The sequence below is a fragment of the Rhododendron vialii genome, chromosome 12a (assembly GCF_030253575.1).
Source record: "Rhododendron vialii isolate Sample 1 chromosome 12a, ASM3025357v1".
NCBI lineage: Eukaryota > Viridiplantae > Streptophyta > Magnoliopsida > Ericales > Ericaceae > Rhododendron > Rhododendron vialii.
Window position 1 is genome coordinate 5,209,457 of NC_080568.1, and position 23,304 is coordinate 5,232,760.

The window sequence follows — 23,304 nt, forward strand, 5'->3', positions numbered from 1 at the left end:
GAATTATCCTTTTTATTTTTTCCTCTATGCTATCTTTTCAACTCCTTTTATTTTTTCAGGTCTTTCAACTTCTGCGAGTTTAACCCCAAAAAAAAAAAAAAAAACCCTCCTATGGTGACTCCATATCAGCCACCGAAATGGTAAAAGCAAGTTATTGTTTATTCCGTTGAACTCTAAGCAAGAAAAAGAAAAGAGGAAAAGAGCTAGAGAGGCTAAAACCGCTGAAGCTTGGAAAAACAAATGGAAGAGTATGTAGCACTTCTTTTAATAACTAAATACTTATACATTCCAAAACAAGCTATTAACCAGATTATAATCCAAAAGTTTACACTTTTGGCTTATTGTTTGGGCAAATGTTATATTTTTTGAAACTTTTTTATATTTAGTCTTCTTTTACTTTTATGTTTTCTCTCATCAAAACAAAATATGAAGTAAATTCTCTTGATCAAAAGTTTCAAAAAAAAATCACGAAAGCCGAAGAATAAATAAACTATTAGTCAAGAAAGTCCAATCGGACTCTTAATTAGCATACTAATAATTTTAAAAAAGAGGAATGTTACCGATTGAAACTTTGTAAGGGAGAAAGTGTTTAGGTTTGATTCAATAGCTTCTCTTCTTTTTTCGGATTTATATGTGATAATTAAGTTTGCTGAAATTATATTCCAAAAATTCACGAGAGAACACGAGCAAACATTTTTTTCAAATAAGTTTTGTGTTTATTTGGTAAATTCTTTTAACTCTTAGGTTTTTGTTTGCTGGGTAGCTAGGGCAGTTTCGTCACATAAAAAAAGGTTTATCTTTCCAAAACGTAATTGATTACTCTACCATTGTTTGTGTTACATTCCCTTTGGAAGTGGAGTAATGTAGAGCAATTAATGCGCTTTTATCATATGTCCCTAGGGCCTAGGACTTACATTAACAAAAACCTATTTATTTGTCTCTTGGTCATTGCCGGCTATTTAGCTTATTTTTATGTTTTATGTCTTGGTCATTGACTCATTGCCAGCCATTTAGCTTATTTTTGTTAATCAGAGAGAGATGACCATAGCTTTAATCTCTCTTAGAAGTTGAATCTGGTGAAGAACACAACCCACTGGTGAGGATTTTACTGCAGAGAGGTCTTATGGTCATTAATTTGCTTCTCTAAAAGGTGATCTTTGTAGAGGGTCAAGAATACCCGAACACGTGCCACACCTCCCAAATTGACATGTGAAACGAGAGGAAAGAAATGACTCGGGCCCACTCGACCGTGGGGGGCCGTTCAACCGCAGGGTCCAACCGGGAGGGCAATCGGTTGGACGGAAGGGGACAGGAATGGATAAACCACCGCAACAACACTACTCGCATATAGTGAGGTTTGAACCCAATACCTCTCCGTTGGGTAAACGGCCCTAGTCGAGAGTACAGTAAATACAAGACACCTCACGAAAGTAAATATGAAATTTCTTTTTTCTTATTGATGGTTAACTACTTCCTATCCAAACTAGCGGTCGATTTCTTCTTCTTCTTCCCCTTCTTATTCTATTTTCAGTTTTCTTTCACATTCTCCAGTAATGAATATTAGAACTCTGCATACAGTTAGTTCTTCCTGCAGCTGGACCAATATTCGGCGACAAGCTTAGAGAACGACGAATCAGTTTCCATAAGCTTTGAAGGCTCATCATATTCCACAAGTTCCCCTGCAAAATCACAAGATGCACAAACTAGTTTCATTTGACTAATCCAACACTGCCTTAGTGGCGGCTTCAGAAATTTGGGTGGCTTCAGAAATTTGGGCGGCTTCAGAAATTTGTGGCAGAGTGTTTAGAAATTATCTTAACTCTACTAGTTGATTTATTAACCAATAATATATGTACAAAATTTCATAATTTAGTATAAATAGTGCGGTCAAAAAGTATAACCTCTATTCTACAAAAATTAACTACGAGGTGAAATGAGAACTGGAAAATGTATACTATATTTATTTTACAAAAATTTAATTTTTGTTGAAAGTTGTCGTATTGCGTACTAGATAGTGTTTCGAGAATGCGGGGGGTAAAATTTTACAGTTGTACTTGACGAGTTCTCATGTTTTGTGTCAACGTTTAACAAACATATTAATCTACTAAAACACTTTTAAAAGAAATAGTAGCGAGTGTGTTAGGACTGATATTCTAAAAAATATGTTGTTTTTTAGGATGACACGATGAGATTTTTTATCGTAGTCTTTAAGTTCCAAGGAATAGTATTCAAGTCAACAGGGTTTTGCAACGTAGTTGAAATTTTTTTTTAAACTCATGCCCATAATTCTATAAGCTAACTAAACAAAAAAAAAAGAAAAAAAGTAATAGTTATTGTCATGAATACAAAATTAACACATTTAGACCATCGACAATAAAGATGGAGAGAGAAGGCAGAGCATAATTCTTACCCTATAAATTCTTCTTTCTTTTTTTCCTTTCTTTTTTTCAATTTTTTTCATTATGATTGTGAGTTTTATTTGAGGTAATGTCCTAGGTGTTCAAATAAAAATTATCTGAATTGATGGGCTGCAATTGAGTTTTGGTTGAGTGTTTAATTGATTTTGGGTTGGGTGTCCAATTCTTTATTTCTTTTTGGGTTAGGTGTTCAAGATTATTAGAATTGAGTGTTCATTGACATTTGGATTGAGTGTTCAAAGTAAGTTAGCCCAAAAATTTTACATGTATTCTAAGCAAAAAAAATAAAAAATTTAAATGTTCAATTGACCATGGAACCACAAAAGTAGAGCCGCCTTGCCGCCTCAGAGTCATTTCAAAAAGTAGTACCCGAGTTTCCCGCATTGTAAACAGATAACTAGGAGAAAAAAGCATAACGATAAGTCTATAGATACAAGGGTTTGGTCCAGGACCTCCAGGTGCTTGGAAGGTAACCTTGGCACTCGGTTATCAGAAAAAGAAAGTCTACAAAATAAAAATGTGTTGCTCACAAAATGGATCAAGGACTGAGTGCGGACGTGCTAGGACTTGTCGCGTCTAACGTAAGGATTGGATATCCCTTTTCTGACTTCGTAACCGTACGAGCGAATGTGCTGCAAACCTAAGGACTAGATTGCAGTGATGATTCGTGGTTTTGCCACAACGAGCGTGGACTTAGCTATTTCCTAACCATGTAGGAAAGAGAGCAACGTAAGATAAAGACAAACTTTATTATGTCGGAATAATAAAGTTGGGTACAAGAAAAAGTAAAACCCAAATTACCTGATGAAGTAATTGAGTGAATGCTGGAAAAGTAAATATAGTTGATTCGCTGGGAAGACTTTGGTTTAAGCGTTGAGAAGCGGGGGGGCTGCTGCTCCCAAGGGGACAGCAGCGTGCTGCTGTGCCCCTTTTGTGGGCCCACCCCGGTCTCACTCCGATGATCGGAAGCGTTCACTTTATAGAGCTCGTCGAGTAGAATAACTGTGCAAAAAATCAGCTTAATTGGATATCATTAAGTGCCTGATCGAAACCTTTTTATCTTGAAAAGAATGGATCCGAAACACTGGATCAAATCCACTGTAACCCATGAACCGAGAGTTATATGGGCTCCGATCATGCACTTAATGATATCCAATTAAGCTGATTTTTTGCACAGTTGTTCTACTCGACGAGCTCTACAAAGTGAACGCTTCCGATCATCGGAGCGAGACCGGGGTGGGTCCACAAACGGGGCACAGCAGCACGCTGCTGCCCCCTTAGGGCAGTACCCCCCCCCCCCCCCCCCCCCCCGCTTCCTAAGCGTTGGGCTTGATTGGTGTGAAAACCTTTTTTTTTTCTTGTGAACTTGTATTTATAAGCGAAGAGCATCCACGATTCTGCATGTAAGGGCACTTGTTGGCCTCCTCTCGTGATGCCAAGTGTCCTTTATAACTTTCATTTCATGGGATCATGGGGGTAGTGGGCGGTTATTCGAAGTAAATAAAATTTACCCACGTGCCCATTCCTAATATTATGGGTAGTTAGAAAGACAGTGGGCCTCCTCTACTTCCTTTTTTTGTGGGTTTGCAAGCACCATTGGCCATTTGACCTAGTCAAATAACCTTTTAATAAACAATAATAAATTAACCTAGCCTTTTAATAAACAATAATAAATTAACCAACGTCCATTTTTCATGGGATAGTTCCAGAAGATTTAATCATAGTTCCTAGCAATGGGCTTAAAAATAGAAGGCCTTTGCTCTCATCATACAAACCGAATGGGCCTCCATTTGGCTCGTAAATAATATGACCCATAGCCCATAATTTCAAGTTATATCCAGATTGAGCTAAAATTAACCGGGCCTAGTAAACATTTTTGGCCCATTAATTTTAATTCAATCCATTCCTGTTTTGAGGCCCATTTAATTAAATTTCAATTAAAAGGCTTTCCAGCGCTCGTCAAGGACTGGGTGTAAACACAATGGACCTCTAGAGTAGAGTACTGCTGTTTTGGTAGCAGTACATAGATTTGGGTTGAAGCCCACGGTCATTTGGGAAGAACATGGTGCTATTGAAGTGGCCGTATGTGGTTTATTTTATTTTGTATCTATCTATATATGTTCGCGGAAAAAATAAAGAAGCCTTCACGTATTTCTTAAATATGAGGAAAACAAGCATACCGAAAGAAAGAACCATGACCATGTCGCTATCGGTGACGGTTGGAACTCTGTGAGCCACAGTTATCACAGTGCAACCTGAGAATTCCTCCCTAATAATGGTCTGTAGAATTGCATCAGTTGCCGAGTCAATGGAGGCGGTAGCTTCATCTAGAACTAGAATTCTATTTCTTTTCAGAAGGACTCTCCCAAGACAAAAGAGCTGTCGTTGCCCTGCACTCCAGTTCTCACCTTCATCACTCACTGCAAACATAGACCAAAAGGACATGGTCTTCAGTTGTTAATTATAGACATGTACTTAACAAATCTAGGTTTGTGTGTGGAAACAAAATTACACTGAACAATGAACTCATTCTAACCTTTAAGGTTCATATTGCATCATTGTCCCGAAAAAGAAAGGTCACAAATTATTTCGACGGTTTATTTGAGTCATTCTTCATTTAAATTGCTTCACAAGATTTTGAATTGTACTTGCCTGAAGAATCTAGTAAGTTGGGAAGACTGCTGATGGTAGCCTTGAGTTGGCACTTCTCTAGAGCCTGAAAATAAAAAATTGTTCGGACTGTAAACATGTACATTATGACAAAAGATTGATCAAAATCTACAGAACCGGATAATTGACAAGGCAAATGTCATCAATGAGATACATGGAGACAACTTAGAATTTATTGGCTCTACCTTCCATATCTCATCATCAGAATAAAGGCCTGAAGGATCCAAGTTTGTTCGAACACTTCCCCTGAAAAGTGTTGGCTCCTGAGGAATGATGCTAAGTTTCATTCTCAGATCCTTGAGACCTATGGAGCAAATGTCAAGCCCATCAATAAGAATTTTCCCACTTTCCGGCTCTACCAAGCGAAATAAAGCACTTATGAGGGTTGTTTTGCCACTTCCGGTCCTTCCAACAACTCCTACTCTAGCCCCTTCTCTGAAAGTGCAAGTGATTCCCTTCAGAACTAACGGAGCATTTTGCCTGTATCTTATCTGAAAACAAGAAATGAACCGGGCGACTTAAGAACCATCAGTGAATTGAGCTAGCTAATACATAATAAAAGTTTTAGAAGCATTCGTCAACATGAGAGATAAGTGGGTTTAAACCATCACTGGAGCTTCTGAGATAACTTGTTTGGACATCTCCAATTAGGAGAGGAGACTTGGATACCGCACTGACTGACATTTCCAATTAGGTGAGAACACAGAGAGATCAAGACACGAATCAGTAGGTACATTTCCACCCTTCCCCACGAAGACATCTAAAACGTTTCACCAACTACTATCTCCATACTCATCAAAACCACTTCTTCTTGCATTTGCATGAAGCTCATCAAATCAAAAACATATTATATGGAGTAATAAAGTTCTCTTACCTTGAGATCCTGTAACTCTATCTTCCCTTCTGAAGGCCATGAAAATGGTGGCCTTTTGTCCTCCACAATTGCCGGAGGCTCGGGAGGTATGTTCAAGAACTGTTTGATCCTTTCCACTGAAATGATATAATTACAAAGGCTGCTGTACCATTGAGTAAAAAACACTTGTGCAAAGGTCAGAACCAGAGCATAAGAAAGGGAAAGTCCAACAAGACCTGCAAAAAATGTACACATTTGAAGAATGTGAAAACAGTGATGCTAATTGATATACTTGAATTGTTGTAGTGGATGGTACTAGTTTACCTGGAGCCATACCCCCCTTTGGAAGAAAAATCAGGAGGAACGCAGCGGTGAATAAAGTCAGATTTTGTAGCCCTTCCACTCTTAAATTTAACCACTCCAAGGACACATTGGAGTAAAGGAAAAGTTTTGCATCCGTGTCGATGAGCTTTAGGTAGTTCTGGAAGAACCTCTCTGCCATGTTAAATGCTCTTATAGTTACCACTCCAAGTGATGTCTCTGCTGCATAACTCATGACAGGAGCTTTTGTTGTTCCATTGATTCGCATCAGTTCCCTTGCAGAAGCTATATAATATCTCTGCAGTCGAATAAATGAACAATACATTTGTATCGTACTAAACCTTCTCCCCTCGATCAATGAAGACTACAATGGATACAATAATCAAAGTGAAAACAGACCCACCTGAACATAACTAGAAGCCACTGTAGCAAAGGCTGCTACAATGAGAACTTGCCATGTTACAGAGGCCATAACGATGACAATAATTAAAACCTCAAGCGCAGAAGCATAAACAAAGGCAATGGCGATAGGTATGTCAAAATCCAATGTGCTCAAATCAGATGAAGCCTGAAAACCAATAACGGAGAGCATGCAAAATAAGCAACTGTTCATAGCATGTATTACACCTCACAGAGTGCATAAAGCACTATGGCAACAAAGAGACTCTTACTCTGGTCAAAATCCGCCCGACTGGGGTAGAATCAAAGAAGAGCATGGGGGCAGTGAAAATGGAGTCAATGAAGGATGAGAAGAAGGATTTAGAAGCTTTTAATCCCAGACGAGCAGTTAAATAAGCCCTCAGATACACAAAGACAGCACTTATTGTTGAAATTATGGTGTAAACTCCAATGAAGATGGCACTGCTAATATTAGGTATTTGAATGGCAAATGCTAACCAATAACTTGAGGCAGCCTGAAGAGTAAGAAAACCAATATGGGCTAGTATGCTCAAAGAGAGAACAGGTAAACCCTTTGCGATCACGATATAATCAAAAATTGGTTTCCACCCAACATTGCCCATTTCCTTCTCTTCTTCTTCTGTTAGCTGTACACCAGACAGACCTTTGACAGAAATATCCCCCTCACTATTTTCTTTAGTAAGGTAATGCCCTTTTGTCTCTTCCACCCTATCAATGTTTCCCTTCGAGGAGTTTTTGGTATTTTCATTAATTTCAGGATCCATAGCCGTAGCTGCATTTTTGTGAGCATTCACAAGCTGTTCAAATGCTGTCCCTGTCGTCAAGAGTTCCTCATAGCTTCCTGACTGAGTAACTTCTCCACCTTGTATGACCTAGAAAAGGGAAAAAATATATGTATTGATAGGTCAATACGACAATTTACTCCATCTAACTTAGACTTGTTATGTCCATTTAGTACGCTACTTTGATTTGATACTTGTTAATTGCATTTCAGGACACTCGGAACAAGTGGATAACATTCGGAGATATAAGGGTATCCAAGCTTGCGGGTTACTACATGGTGCCAAATAAGGTCGATCAAATAAATCAAGTGGCAAGCCGTATTAACCCGAGTTGAGGGTCGAAATTATCATGGGCCACCAAGTAGAGAAGCACCCAATCTAATTTCCATGAGGTCAAAGTTTACAGCATAAAAGCCATATACGTTGCACGTGGTTTGTGGCTGGAAATTGGGCCCACTAATTACAAATTTACAATTAGAAGGAATATAATGGAAGGTAAATCTCCTACTCCTCTTAAATAAGAACCAGTTTTGGTGTGGTTTTGCTTGCCACTTTTTGGGCTGCTTTTAGACAGTTTTGCCTTCCTTTTGCTAAGTTGTGTTTGTTTGTTTGTTGGGTGGAATGGAAATTTTATTGCTTTTGATTAGTGGGTTGCGTGGCAATGGGAATGATTAGTGGGTTGCGTGGCAATGGAAATTTAGTTAGTAGGTTGCTTGGCAAAAAAGGGGGTGGACATTTGTTTTCGGTGGAGTTTTGTATATATGATTTCATCATCGGAGAAAAGAAAACAGAGACAGGGAGAGCCAGAGAGAAAGGCTTTGGTAGAGACAGAAGTTTTGGCAACTGGTGTTTGGGATTTACTTCGTTTGTTTATTGGATTTTTGTCATTTATTCGGTTGTTCTGGTCCCATTGGTACGAGGTAATGGGTAATTTCTCATTTTTGATTTTGTAGTTTCTGTTTTTGATTTCTGCATGTCTGAGTGTTTGATTTGTCTGTCTCTGTGTTTGATCTCCGCATGTTGAGTGTTTGATTTCTCTGTGTAGAGTTATTTGTGGTAGAGTTATTTGGCCAAATTCAGGCTTTTTGGTCCTTGCATGTGTTGTTTTTTGACTGGGTAATTTGTCATTTCTGATTTTGTAGTTTCAGTCTTTGATTTATGCATGTTGAGTGTTTGGCTTGTCTATTTCTGTGTTTGATCTCTGTATGTTGAGTGTTTGATTTTTTGGTGTAGAGTTATCTGTGGTAGAGTTATTTTGTCCAGATCCAGGCTTTTTGGTCGTTGCATGTGCTGTTTTTTTTTGGGTCTGTTCTTATGATTGCTCTGTTCTTTTTGGTTGTTGCATGTGTTGTTTTCTGCATTTGGAGCAATTTAGCCACACGAAATCTGGTTCTTATTATAAAGCAGAGGGATATATTTCATCATACCAAATTAGGACCAACCAAAGTTATACTTATGGAGAAAGCTATTCTTCACTGTGTCTAGATGAATGTCGTAGATCGAGGGGTGTAGGAACAGTAGATAGAAAGGAAGAGTCCATAAGTAAAGAATCACTATGCACTGACGTGAGGCAATAGAATGAGATAGAGAGCACTGGAGATTCTCAAATTGATTGAATTATCTCCAGTTCTGTGATTTACTAATATAATTCTTTGTGTCTTATTTTATTCGTGGGTATAGCTAGATATTGATTGTATGTCATTTCAAATCTGATGAATATGTATTGTTAATTTTGTTCACCAGCACTTGGCCAATTTAAGGAAAACTTTTCAATGCGATCAGATGGTTTCAAAATAAACCCATTCTTTGAACTGCAGATTCAGAGTAATGGCTAGTAATTTTTTAGCATTTCTTGTGCACCACCTAACTATTGACATGTACAAGAACAAAGCACAACAAATTGCTGAAGCTTCTCCATAAAATAGACAAAAAGGAACTGCAGCAATCAAAGGGATCCCATTAATTAGTCCTTTCCATATAGATGCTATCGTCAATTATTTGCTTTCCACTCCTTTCCCTTTATTGCTGACTTAGTTATGCCAAAATCACTCCTTTTATGAAGCTAATCACTTCCTATCTCCTTCTCTTTCTGATATACCTAATGTTGAATATAGATGGGTGCATAATAGTAGTTGCTCCTTGCTCTAGCATTGATAAAAAAGAATCTCTAAGGAATCACAGGCTATTACACTACCATTTTTCCTCTAACTAAGCTGGCATTCTACATACGAACCTGTTGAATAAGAAAATTTGTTACAATCTAATTTTCTTAACCCTTTTGTAATCATTAATCAAACTAAACCTAAGCTTCCTTTCATATACTTGACCAAATTTATCCATATAACCTTCACTATCATCAACAAATTCCATAATTTCAAGGAAAATCCAAACCCATCAACACAACAGACATAAATAATGTGCTTTGCACGTTAGCACGCACCTAGTCGTATTATAAAAGGGAAGCAAGGAGGGTTTGCGAGGGGATCTCTTTTCCCACGCAGCAAGAGGCCACGGGAGCGGCCGCGACCGGAGCAAAACCTGAAAGAAAAATGGATAGTAATGCTAGAGTATCCCCTCTTGTATGAGGGATACCGTATCCTCGTAGGAGTATAACATTATCACTCGAAAGCATAACATTAAATAAGCCGAAGGCATAGCACATTTTTTCAAAAATAACATAACATTTTTATTATATTATATATAATAGGCATAACGTTTTTCAAAACGACATAACATAATCACTCGAAGGCATAACACTATGTTGTTTCCCTAAAAAAGTGTTATGCCATTATAACGATATTCTCCTAAAATGGCATAACATAACCACTCGAAGGCATAACATTAGACCATTCGGAGGCATAACTGAGAGATACCTTAGGTGTTCCCAAGAAAAATACCATGATCGGCTAAACTTCTCCGGCTAGGGTAACGAGGATATCTCTTCAAGTAGTATGATTGTATAGATTTTGAGGGGGGTTTTCTATTCAACTTTTGCTTGTGTGACTTGGATGATTCATATTTTCATGAGAGTTTTTATTCTTTCATTTTTTTGTATCGTATTTATATTCGCGATATTAAATACAGTCACACAATGATTTTCAAGGGTTCGAGCTAGGCTTTGAGAGAGTGTTTATATCCGTTTTTTGCACCAAATCATGGGCTAGCGCTAGAGGGCCATTTAATTAAATATTAAGTAAAGGGGCGATATTTAGGATTTTCTCGGGTAAAAATTAATGGACCACATTAATTTTGTGATTTAGAACAAGGCCCAATCAAACTTTTGCTTGCAAGAGTTAAACTTTTCATTGGAAGAGTTTTTTTTAAAATCTAGAGCGTCCAAACACATCTAAACGGTCAGAATTAGTTACACAACACACACAACGGTTGTGCGAGTATCATTTCCATTAATCAAAATCCAAATGGCGCGAAACGTACCAAATAATTTCCCCATTGAGATCAATTTAGTAGACAGCTGGTGTCCATTCTTTCACCATGTATATATTTGACGTGGATTTTGTCCATTAAAAATGGGACGGTTATGGACACTTGGCATTCGGTTTTGCATTTGGAAGTTTTTTGAATGTCCCCATTTCCACGGCATAAGGGAGTGGGAGACTTAATTGACTGATTTTTTGCTCCAAAATAGGGGAGTTACCGCTTATAACCGCCAAGGTGGAGTGTGGGTGAAGAACATGGGACACTTGTCCACTTGTGGTGAAAGTGGGAAACTTGATTCAGACTTGGACCAGTGCAGTGTTTGCTAATAAGTACAAGATTGCAAGATGAAAAACAGGTTCAGCACCATACAAAGCTCAACAATTCTATAAACTTTACTACTTTCAGTAAAGTAGACTTATCCAAATACCTTGTATTCACCGGCCTTCGTGCCACGTTTTATTTGTACCCTCAACTTTATTATTTCGATATAATGAAGTCAATTTCACGTATGTTCCTTTCTTTCCTATACGTTTAGGAAATTTAAATTCCACAACCATTGTGGCAAACTACAAACAAACTTGTGATTTTTACCCTTTGGATCACACACAGTCGATCTACGAGTTGGAAGTCAAGATTCGCGGCATTCATCATTCAAAATTAGGCATTACGTACAAGTCTTGGCACGCCCGCTCTTAACTAATTAACACTTGCAAACGCTCTCGCGCCTTGCTTGTCGTACGTGTGTCAAAAACATGACTGTTCAGATAGACTATACGATGTGAGATGGATTGTGCCGTTGATTAAGTCATGTGAGACGATTCGTGCTGTGTTGAGATAGCCTATACTGAATACGAGTCTTGAGAATATTTTTGTGAATTATCGATAGAAATTGTTATCCTAACGGTGGTCTGGTAATTACAAGTTGAATGAAACCCTAGACTTTGTCATAATTAATTTACAAGGGGAGACTGAATCAGAAACCCTAGTCCCTTCTTTCTCCTATTTCCAAATCCTTTAATTCCTTCCTAGTTTAATTTTAGTTTAATCAAATCAAATCACAAATTCAACTTCCATCCCTTTCTAGAATTAAATTAGAAATTAATTGAAAGTATTGCGACTTAGCTTTTCGCTCCCTGCGAACGATCCTTGACTTATCCGCTATTCTTCGAATAATTGTTAATTCCTACTTCTAAAAATATATTTTTGTTACAAAAAACGACAGACCACGTATTTTGCAAAAAGTGATGGAAAGCCAACATACATCAAAAGTGACTCTCGTTACCAGAATTTTGTGAACTTGAGAGAGAAACTCCACTTGATGAGTTACTAGAATCACGGTCTTCTTCTGCAAGGCTGCCATAACACAGTCCTGCAGTTGCACCATTTTAAAGTCAGTAACACAGACAGCAAGAGTAAAGAATGTGAAATGAAGAGATGATAAATACGTGTTCATACTCGGCCTTACATTGAAAAGAGTTGCTGCTGTATGTGCATCAACTGCACTAAAAGGGTCGTCAAGGAGATATACATCAGCATCACTGTACACAGCTCGTGCAAGTTGGATTCTTTGTTTTTGTCCTCCACTCATGTTCAGCCCTCTCTGACCAATCTCGGTGAGATCTCCATGGTCAAAATTGTTGATGTCCTCGTCCAGGGCACATGCTTTGACAGCCTTCTCGTATTTTGTTTCCTCCATGGGCTTTCCAGAGAGTATGTTATCACGTATTGTCCCACTCTGAATCCATGAAGCTTGAGAAACATAAGCAATGGATCCGACTACAGTAACCTGGAGTTCACATATCAAAAGATTTCAGTTTGTAAACAAAAAAAAAAAAAAAAACTAGAACACGATTCAAAGAACACTTTTCTATAACTCACATTCCCTGAACTCCTGGGTATTTCACCGAGTATAGCACATAAAATCGATGATTTCCCAGCCCCAACTGGCCCACAAACTGCAATTTTCTGCCCCCGTCTTACTTCCAAATCAATATCTCGAAGTGTTGTAATTGCAGATTCGGGGTCCCAATGGAATTTGCCAGACTGTATCTTAATACACATATCAGAGTACAGCGAGGGAACTGTCGTCAATTTCTCCTTTTTGAATTCATCGGCAAGCAGAAAGGCATCAATACGGTCAAAAGAGACCTTGACCTGAATCAATGCAGAAAGAGTCTCTGGTATCATTCTGACAGGTTCTGACATGCTGCGCAACGTTGCCAAGACAGTGAAAATAGTAGCAGCATCTAAGGGGGCACTCCCAGAAATGGCACAACCAAATAAGACAACGGAAGAAACAATAGTAGGACACATCCAGTACAAGGCAGTGCCGTAAGACATGCCATACTGAGTTTCCGCCAACCACTTGAATTCATTTTCCCGGTAGGAATTAATCAATTTCTTGAACTTATCTTCCCATGACTGTAACTTGATTATTTTCATACTGTTAAGGATCTCAGACATGGACCTAAGTCGCTGGTCTTGTGCTATCATAAATTGGAACTGACACTTCTGAAGAAGCTTCGCAAATGGAACATTAAGAAGCCCACAGATAAGAAGAGGGACTAAACCAGGAAGAGCGCCAAGACCCACAACTCCAAACAGGACAATCACAGCTAGAAATAGTTGGAGAGAAAAGGTCCATCCCGAGTGAAACCACACAGGAAATTCTCCCATTCGATAAGCATCAACAGCGATGTAGTTTATAACCTCTCCGGTCGAATGCCTTTGCCTACCTAAACTAGAAAGATTTAGTTGCTTTTGATAAACTGCCACCATTAAAGCTGATCTCATCTTCATCCCAGTCCTCCTTGCATTGAAAAAGAAATGTCGCTGAGACAGAGACTCAACCACTTTGACAACAACTAAGTACCCCACTAAGAAGAGACCTTCACGTATACTTTTTGTGTCCCGATTCGCATAATTAACGAAGGCATAGAGTAACAAGGGAGCAACAACCACACACAATGCCCTAAGAAATGCATAAATTCCTTCATAGACCATTTCTTTCATATGCACTTTAACTAATGCCCAAAAAACCAAATATCGAGCATCGTTTGAGCTCTTCTCTCTTTCAAGTAAATCCCAAGCATGAGCAAATTTCTCGTAGGCCAAAACTGATTCATCCTCGGGGACCAGGCAAGGGATGTCTTCAAGAGCTAAAATCTTAGAGTAACCCAATTTAAGTAAATGATCAACCCAGGAAAATGTTAATTTACTAAGAAAACTAGCTTGGTCGATTTTACTATGGTATTTCTGAGGCTCCTCAACTAGTAGAGGTTCTGATAAGCTCTTTTCTGAGGAAGGTTGACAAAGGAAGAAACTGAAATTCCTCAAAGCACAAAAGAGAAGCAGCAAGTTCACAGGCCATGCTACCATGTCCAAGATTGGAATGTAGTGTGTTCTTATCAAAACCTCGGTATTTATAACCGAAATAAACAGAAAGAACAACACCCACCAAACTGAAGCCAGAATTTTGACCAATTTGGATCCTTGTACTAGCAAGGAAACTGTCAAAGAGATCCAAATTAGTCCCCTAAATAAGTTCACCACCCAGCTCCAATTACTAAATCCTCCATTTTGGGCTATCAGATCCCATAAACTGGAGCCGAAATATGCAATGCTAATAAGAGCAGAGCAGATTGACATAGCAGTAGTGACCCAGTCCCTTTCACTGAGCCTACTATAGTTTCTTATATAACCTATGAACAAACATAAATAGAATGCAAAGAGGAATAGAATGTTGAGTAAATCAATGACAGTCCCCTGAATGCAAGTAGAACTGATGAAATCTAATTCACCTTGACAAATCCAAGACAGTCCTCCTGCATATTAATGAGCAACGGTCAGAAGCATGTTATTTGCTGACATCTCTAAATCAATAAGGACCTAAATATATTTCTTTCTTTTTTTCCCTTGCTAAATTTTCTCAAATTCATGATCCAAGCACAATATTTGAAAAGGCAAGAACTAGTAACTAAGGAAACAGAACAGGAAAAGACAATGCAATTTTGATGTAAAAGGTGGTGAAAAATAATTACGAATAGAATCCCAGTGGTGGCATTTCAAATATTCAAGAGATACTCAAAATCTTACAAGAAGGGCGGTACAACAGCAAGAACAACATCCAGCGAACATAAAAAAAAAAAAAACTAATATATACAATTTTTGAACCGCGATTCAAAATGAAGCACAGTCAACAATCACAAACAAATAGAGTACTAACAGAAAAGGCAAGAGCGAAGGTAAGCAGTGAATGTACCAAGTGCTCTCTCAAAGGAAGCCATCGTACGAGGAACAGCTCCGTAAACTTCTGCAGCTACTGAAACAAACCCACATATATAACCACCTACAGGCGAGGAAGAGCTCAAAACCAACTCCACTGATTGAAGTGTCCCACTTGGCCTCTTAGGTTTGTCTAATCAAAAGCAGAAAGTTGCTGCCACAATTAACAAAGACCGAGAAATTTTTTTTCACGGCTTGTCATGAATAGTTGTTTATGATGCTAATCGCGGTCATCCAAAATTGTTTTGGACGGTTTGGATGAAACGTTTCCCGAAAAAGTTTCATTAAAATTCAAGCCATTCAGAACAATTTTGAACGGTTACGATTGATTGCTGCCATAAAGAAGTTGTTCACAGCTGAACCGTGATCTCTGTTGAAAAGCAGAAATGGTACAAATTCATGCACTATACAATAACTTTATTGATTTCTAACACACACATACAAATTACACCACTCACACTTACACCTCACGTCTCTATTTCTCACATCCACGGAGGAGTCCCCCGTAGGGGCTCCCTAATTCTCTTTTCCTCTCGGCACTCTCTCTCTCTCTCTCCCTACGTCTCGTCGTCTCACATTTGTCCTTATAACAAACCCGTTTGGTTTGGTGTTTCTCGTCTGATTGATCACATCTCGTCTTCTCATCACGTTTTGTTTGATCAAAACAAAACTTGCATCATTTCTGGTCTCGTTATCTCGTCATCATGTCACGTCCCGTCTCGTCTCTACCGTCTCGTTTGTCGTCCTCGTCAATTCTCGTTTGTCCTCTTTTATTTTAGGCATGAAGTGCCCAAAATCTCTCGTCAAATATTGGCAAAGTAACGTCTGATTTTGCTCCGTCACGTCCCGTCCGTCACTTGGCTATGGGTAGCCAAAATATCGTCTCCGTCTCGTTGGCCGTGATCACATCGTCTCATCTACTCCGTCAGATTCTCGTCGAAACTTCATTCGGCACTATTCTCCTATACGGCACTATTCATCCGTATAGTACCGTTTATACGTACGGTTGCACTGTACCTCCAATGTTACCACCACACTGGATAATTGCAATAATAATGGATGCCAGGTGCAGGTGTACTCCATTGTTGACTATAAGTGCACCTCACCTACTCGTATGATTGCTCTGCATCTTTTTATTTCTTCTTTCTTCCTTAATTTCGTCCAGCGCACTAGCTCCCTCTGCTTCGTCTTTTTTCCTTCTGCGCCCTTTCTTTTTCCATGCAACTTCCCCTCTTTTTCTCCGATTGTTTGGCCGGCTGTTTACGTTCATTTTTGGCCAAAATTCAGAATATCAATTTGTGATTAGAAGAAGGCCTTGAATGAAGATCTCAGGCGCTAAAAAGCCTCATGATTGGTCATCCACGAAATCAGGCCGATTTGAACGCCACTGATCAAGTTGAGTTTTCAAAAGCCTGGGCCAAATTATACCTAAGATTTCGTTATCACAAGGCCAAGCCCAAGATTGGCCGAAGACTTAGGTTGACCCGCTAGATCTGAGTATTTTATCTAGGCCTAGGCCAGTTCTTAGAAATAATAAGGCCTTCTAAGTGGGCTTAAATCAGTTAAAGCCCAAGTTTTCTTTTCAAACTTGGGCCTGCATGGCTTACAAAGAGAAGAAACCTATGATGCTCCTCAAATTCAGGCCCACGTAATAGATGGGCCTACTTCTTAAAGAAAACGTCGCCTATGGCCTTCAGTTGGCAGGGAAAATGTCTCAAGCTGCTCACAAGTAGCTCAAAGGCCTAGAATGTTCTTGCTGGGCAGATCTAGGTAAGCTGCTTACAAGCAGCTCAATGTCTAAGTCTTTTCTATCCTTTAGCATGAAGCAAGGCTTGGGACACGTGGCAACCATGCATGGAGACATCCCAAGCAGCTCACAAGCAGCTTAGGCCTGGCCAAGCAGTTCAAAGGCCTCTATCTAACATCACATAAGCTGTTCACAAGCAGCTCAACCAGGCCTGCGTTTTTGGCCTTGGTGGGCCCAAATATCCCTCCTTTTTTTATAAACATCTATGCTCACAAGCAGTTAAAAGGTCTCAAGCTGCTCACAAGCAGCTCAAAAGCCTAGAATGTTCTTGCTGGGCAGATCTAGGTAAGCTGCTTACAAACAGCTCAAGGTCTGAACTGGTGGGACCCCATTCTTCAGCATGATGCAAGGCCAGGGACAGGTGGCGCACATGCAGCCCTTGGAGCTGTTGGTGAATGACTCATGCAGACCTAAGCAAGCTGCACACAAGCAGCTCACTCAGGTCTGGTTAATCTTTTGTTTCTCAATTCTTCTTTCATAAGGAATCAAGATTAGAGGATTTAAGGGCCCACAAGCGATAGAGGACCAATAAAATGGTAGGAAGGCTTGGAGAAGTATTGGTCTTCAGCAGTGGTGGGCCCAGAGGATGTCCAATCAAGCAGTAGCTTGAGTGTTGAAGCATCTCAAGGCCTGGGTGCCGAAATTCCTTTTGCTCTTTTACAAAGTTTTATGTAGAAAATGAGGATTTTTCAGGCTTTGGCCATTTTCTTGGAGTGAAGAGCACGTTTTGGTCGAAGAACAACCCCTCATTGGAGCATTTCAAAGCTGCTCAAGCCTAAGCCTCTACTAGAAGGCCACATGGCAGCCATGCATGAAGGCCTATGGAAGCAGCTCAAGCAGCTCAAGGCCTGGAAGCATTGCTTATAAATACTAGAATTGAAGGCATTGGCAATGGTCCACGACCATCAAGCCCACGGCTTACCCAATTTATCTTTTCATTGTCTTTACTTTCCCGTTCAATCTAGCACGGACTAGATTTTATTTCCTTTCACTTCCTTGTACCCAAACTTTGTTAAACCAATTAATAAAGTTTGTTTTCATTCCTTATTTACCTTTCAATCCTTTCCTTTTCTTTTATCCATTTTCTAACAATGGTTAGGAAATATTTAAGTCCTTATCCAGCAAAGGCGAACAACGAACCATCACAAGGCCTTACCCTTTGGGCCAAGCACAATCCCTTGGAAGAAGTCAGGTTTTGAGGCTCCCAGGCCTTAAAAACAACTTGGACAGCGGACCTGTCCTGGCACGCCCGCAACACATTTGCCAATTCGGTTTCGAAGCATTTTGTGGAGAAACACCGGCATATATGGGAAAACTTCGGCGTCGTCTGCTTCGGGGGAGTCTGTCAATTTTTCAGGCCCTTCTGGCTCTTCTCTTCTCCGCCGTTCAAAGCCCTTTCTGATTTGTCTTCTTGGATTTCTTCACCGGACCGTCAATTCCGGCACTTGCCACTGATGGTGGCGAACTCGTCTCGTCAATTTTCCAGCCCTTCTGGCTTTCCTTCTTGAGCTTCTTCCTTCAGGATCGCTTGGCTCGCTCTGATGCCAATGGGCAGCCTTTGGAGACTTCACATCCGGCACACTAGCACAGCTGCCAACTTTGACATTTTGCCTTCCTTCTTTTCGGCCGGCCTCAATTTTCCTTCAAGCCAATCCACACATGGGCGGCTAAATCAGATCCCACAATAATTAAGTTTAATATTTCAACACTCCCTTTAAACTTAATTCTCTCGTCATGCGTTCGTCTCGTCATCTCAGACAACTCGTCTCGCTGAACACCCGCAGGCTTTTGTACAAAACCAAAATCAATCTCATGGGCTTATTTAATAACCTAAATTCAGCACTTAAAACTGAATCAATTGAGTAATAAGTGATTCAGTACGTTTGATAACAACATTATAGATTGCTTAACAAATTAAGTACTACTTAAAATATAGGTTAAAAAGTTGAAAAAAATTAAGTAGCTTTGAGCTATTTAATTCTGGTTGAATTTTTGTGTACGTGTATTTAATCACCATACTACCACCACAACCACACTCACCACCACCACCCCTCCTAAAACCACTCTACCACCACCACCACCACTCCGCCACCATCACCATCACCACCACCACCACCACCACTCCACCACCACCACTTTACCTCCATTCCTCCTCCACCACTACCACCACCACCCTCCTATCACTCCATCACCACCACCATTATTACCACACTGCCACCACCACAAACACCGCCGTCGCCGCAGGTCATCATCTTTAATAAATTTTAAATCTAAGTCCTAACTCCATTAAAATGCAGATTAAAGTTTCAGATTTTCGAAAAACTACCTCAAACGCGATTCTAAGTCCGAATGAGTGTTGTACGGTGTACGTAGATCGTCGTGGTGGTTCTGAAATCTCGAGGCAGTGTCCGGCGGCACTCCAACAGGGCCCGCAACGGCGGTGTGCTCACGAAACTCACGGTGTGTACACACCTACGGCCACAACTCTTTCTCTCTCTCTCTCTCTCTCTCTCTCTCTCTCTCTCTATTTTAGACTCAACAATAGAATTGGGAGTGAAATAATATACTGGTGTTCAATTTTCGAATTTATGTGGGTATGTATAATGAGAGAGAATAAGATAGTACGAAGGTGAGAGGATAAGTGTAGAAGTGGTGGAATGAGGAAGGAGAGTGATACTGATAATGATAAAAAGATAGGGGACAAGTGCCACATTTTTTTTTGGGGGGGGGGGGGGGGGGGGGGGGTTTCAAATCCAATGTATGTGGACGCATGCATGTACATGGTGAGAATGTATCTGGACGCGTGTATGTATAGGATGAGAGAGAGAAATGGAGAGTTAGTTTGAATAGAGTTCTACTTAGGGTTTAGATAGGAAAGATAAGAGATGAATATGAATCACTGATTCCCTATATATCTAAAGTTTAAATACATATCTTATACAATAGTGCAAATAATATCAATTGTACACATAATAATATATTTTAATTATTCAATCTAATTAATTATTGAATTAGGAATTTAACGATATAAATTTGTATTAAAAAAAAATTGGGTCGAAAATCCGGATCGTTACACCTGAAATTTGGATGAATGAGTGACGGCGAAAGAAGAAGATCAAAATATTCAAAACCCACAAGAAAGTCTACCCATGAGAGGAAAGAACTCTCAACCTCCTCCACGTTTCCCATTTTTTTCAAAGGTTCATACTTCTCTCTCCCCAAATACCACCCACTGCCACTACTTCTAGCTTATCCCCGACCAACACCGTCACCACTTCTGGCTTGTCCCTCACAAACGACGCCACCCACTGCCACTCATCCTCTCTCTCTCTCTCTCTGGGCGTCCCTCTCTCGATAGCATTGCCACGGTCGTCCGTCTACAAAGGGAGATCTGGAACTGCATTCCCAAGCTTGACAACGGAAAATGACTTACTTTGCCCTAAGAGGAAAGAACTCTCAACCTCCTCCACGTTTCCCATTTTTTTCAAAGGTTCATACTTCTTTCTCCCCAAATACCACCCACTGCCACTACTTCTAGCTTATCCCCGACCAACACCGTCACCACTTCTGGCTTGTCCCTCACAAACGACGCCACCCACTGCCACTCATCCTCTCTCTCTCTCTCTCTGGGCGTCCCTCTCTCGATAGCATTGCCACGGTCGTCCGTCTACAAAGGGAGATCTGGAACTGCATTCCCAAGCTTGACAACGGAAAATGACTTACTTTGCCCTAATTTTCATTCTTCATTTTATTCCATATGTTAAAATTTCTTTGATTTTTCTGAAATCAGTTACCTTATATTTTACGGAATAGTCTTAATTTGCTGATTTATTGTTTAGAGAAATTGAAGTGTATATGTGAATTTAGTTATCTTGATGAAGCATTTGCAGATTACATTTTTATATGTTGTCAATATGTATGTGCATAAGTTGCTTGTTGAAATGTCGAGCTGAAGAGGTTAGATATCACATAGCTTCTATACACAAGGCTCTTTTGTATGCATAATCAATTTAGAAAGTCTAATTGCTGCTTCCTAAAGCCAATGTTGTGGTTTTAATGCTTGTTTGCAATTTCAATTTCCAATTGAAGACATCACTACCATTTTTCATAGTGGTTTGTTAGCTTAGTTAATTTCACATCCACTGTTTCCCATTATTGAGTGTGTTTCGGATTTTTGAAAACTACTTGATATTAGGGTTGCAAACGAGCTGAATTGAGCTAAGTTTTAGAATGTTCGGCTTCGTTCGTCAAGTTTTTAAATGAATTCCAATTGAGCTTGAGCTCAAGGAAAATTGGACTACCTGAGCTTGCCTAGTCGAGGTTTGCAAGCCTAATCGAGCCAAATATTGTTAGGTCCAGGTTTAATTCATTTATTTAATTAACGAGCCTAAATTGAGGCTCAGGTTCGGTTCGTTTCGTATCCAAATCAAATTTGAATGAGCCTTTTATCAAGTCGAGCCTCGAATAGTTCAATGTGTTTCTCGTTTGGTTCATAGGGCTTTTGGTCAGGATATATAGTCTCAAATTCTTAAGTTTCTCCTTTTGCATTACCATCAACTTCTTACATGAAATCAGTTAGCTTCCCTCTCATTGAGAAAACATATGCAGACTTGCATTCAAGCATGAAAAGAGTGACAAATTACACACACACACACACACAAAAAACATGGGACATAGGTGTGGATTTCAAACAGGATCCGCACTTGACTGAGAAAACAAAATCTAACAAATTCCATTGTCATCACACAAGAACACAAAATACAACAGATTTCCCTTTTATTGGAACCGCACTTGGCAGAGAAAATCAAAAAACTGCATCAAACCCATAACGTAGGTCCCCAGTACTTGCATGGAAAATCTAAAATTGAACCAAGTAAACAAGAAACTCAGAGGCAAAAAATATGACTCTGCCAAACCCAAATGAGACTCTGTGCTCATTGGAACATCTCTACTAGAATTCTTGGATCTACAAATCTCTAACGAGGAGTTAGTATAGTTGTTTGGTAGCTTGTAATAGGATGCTTTTCTTTTATGTAAAGCAGTGTGTATAGTGGATTTTGCACCCTGTATTTTTTCAGTTTAGTTGGTTATAAAATGACACATTTATCACAAAAAAAAAACCCCCAAACAAGAAAACTGCTGAGGCTGCGGAGAGTAAATTCTTTCATGGATGGGTCTTGAAGCTCAAGAATTGCTTGTGGAATTGCCATTGGTCTCTTCATCATCCATTGCACCTTGTGCTTCCTTTGTTTTCTTTAATTTAGCTCTTTGCGAAATCTAGAGGAGAAGTTAAGGAAATTTGTCATGCTAGATGCATCAATGGAAACATGAGAGAGAGAGGTTTGTCGATCTTGGAGTTGTGGAGGAGGTTGGGGGTTCTTACCTCCCATGGGTAGTCTTATTGTGGGTTTTGAATAGCTTGATCTTCTTCTTTCGCCGTCGCTCATTCATCCAAATTTCAGGTATCCATCTTGAAGAGAGAGAGAGAGAGAAGTTTTATGAAAGAAAACTGGGGATTTCAAATTTTGGGAAAGTAACTGGCAGTCAAATTTTGGGGAGTAATTTGAATGGGAAATATAGCAAGTGAGCAAGTGGAGAAGTGGGGGCCGCATGGTAGAACCCACAATGCCAAGTAGGATCTTTGATGTCTTCTTTGTGCACTTCTTTGCTAATAGCATTTTTGTGCATCATTCTTTCCCTTAGAGCATCCTCATTGTAATAAGTAAATGAGTGTAAATAAGTAAATTTAACAACAATACTCAAAAAATATTCCACACTGTAATAAGCAAAGTTACAAGTCTTTTAGAAAATAACCAAATTTCACTCATTTCATAACCAAACTCATAACTCAAAAACACCTCACATTAGAATCGTCTCATCAAGACGAATAATTTGATGTGGTCGAGTGCGTAATTGAAATTCGTTTGCGATTGGACATATGTGCATTGTGTATTGTGAGAGTTTTTTTGATTAGGGATGCAAAAATAATCAATATGGAGGTAAATGTTGTTAAATTTAATTATAAACTAAATGAATAATCAAATGCTGGTGTGACATATTTTAATTATTGATTTTGATTATTCTCATTGCGGATGCTCTTAGGCCTTAGTTCCTAACTGCACCAGCACATTTCCATCCTCCTCACCCCAACCTTCCCACTGCCCCCCATATCATTTCCAGCCAATTCTCACCCCCACCACCTTATCCCTCTCCCACCCTAATATATACACACACCCCTATAATATCACCTCCCTCTACACCAGCCAACCAACGCACCCCTTAACTCCTCTCCCCCACCCAACCAACACACCC

General features: G+C 39.5%; 2 protein-coding genes across 4 annotated transcripts in view; both read right to left on the reverse strand.

The window, feature by feature from the left end:
- The window catches only part of LOC131310228 (putative disease resistance protein RGA4), a 103,685-nt gene that overhangs the window by 7,910 nt on the left and 72,471 nt on the right, over positions 1-23,304 (reverse strand). The gene's annotated exons all lie outside the window — the stretch shown is intronic.
- Positions 1,431-15,283, reverse strand: LOC131310224 (ABC transporter C family member 8-like). Of its 2 annotated transcripts, none has more exons than XM_058337136.1 (12): positions 15,163-15,283; positions 12,780-14,725; positions 12,367-12,687; positions 12,184-12,270; positions 6,933-7,553; positions 6,665-6,829; positions 6,265-6,559; positions 5,962-6,176; positions 5,273-5,578; positions 5,070-5,133; positions 4,598-4,837; positions 1,431-1,679 (listed from the first exon to the last, which is right to left on the reverse strand). In XM_058337136.1, exons 1-12 carry the CDS (start codon positions 15,185-15,187, stop codon positions 1,579-1,581), a joined length of 4,386 nt encoding a protein of 1,461 aa, XP_058193119.1. In that variant the 5' UTR covers positions 15,188-15,283; the 3' UTR covers positions 1,431-1,578. The 2 variants fall into 2 exon arrangements, with proteins under 2 accessions (XP_058193119.1, XP_058193120.1); XM_058337137.1 differs by having other exon boundaries at positions 4,598-4,833; positions 5,066-5,133.

Excerpts from the sequence above, each read along its gene's own strand:
- LOC131310224 (XM_058337136.1), bottom strand. The coding sequence starts at position 15,187 with ATGGCTTCCTTTGAGAGAGCACTTG. Across the intron at positions 6,560-6,664 it reads TGGCTTCTAGTTATGTTCAG|AGATATTATATAGCTTCTGC; the intron begins GTGGGTCTGTTT and ends ATTCGACTGCAG. Across the intron at positions 4,838-5,069 it reads CAACTTACTAGATTCTTCAG|TGAGTGATGAAGGTGAGAAC; the intron begins GCAAGTACAATT and ends CTATGTTTGCAG.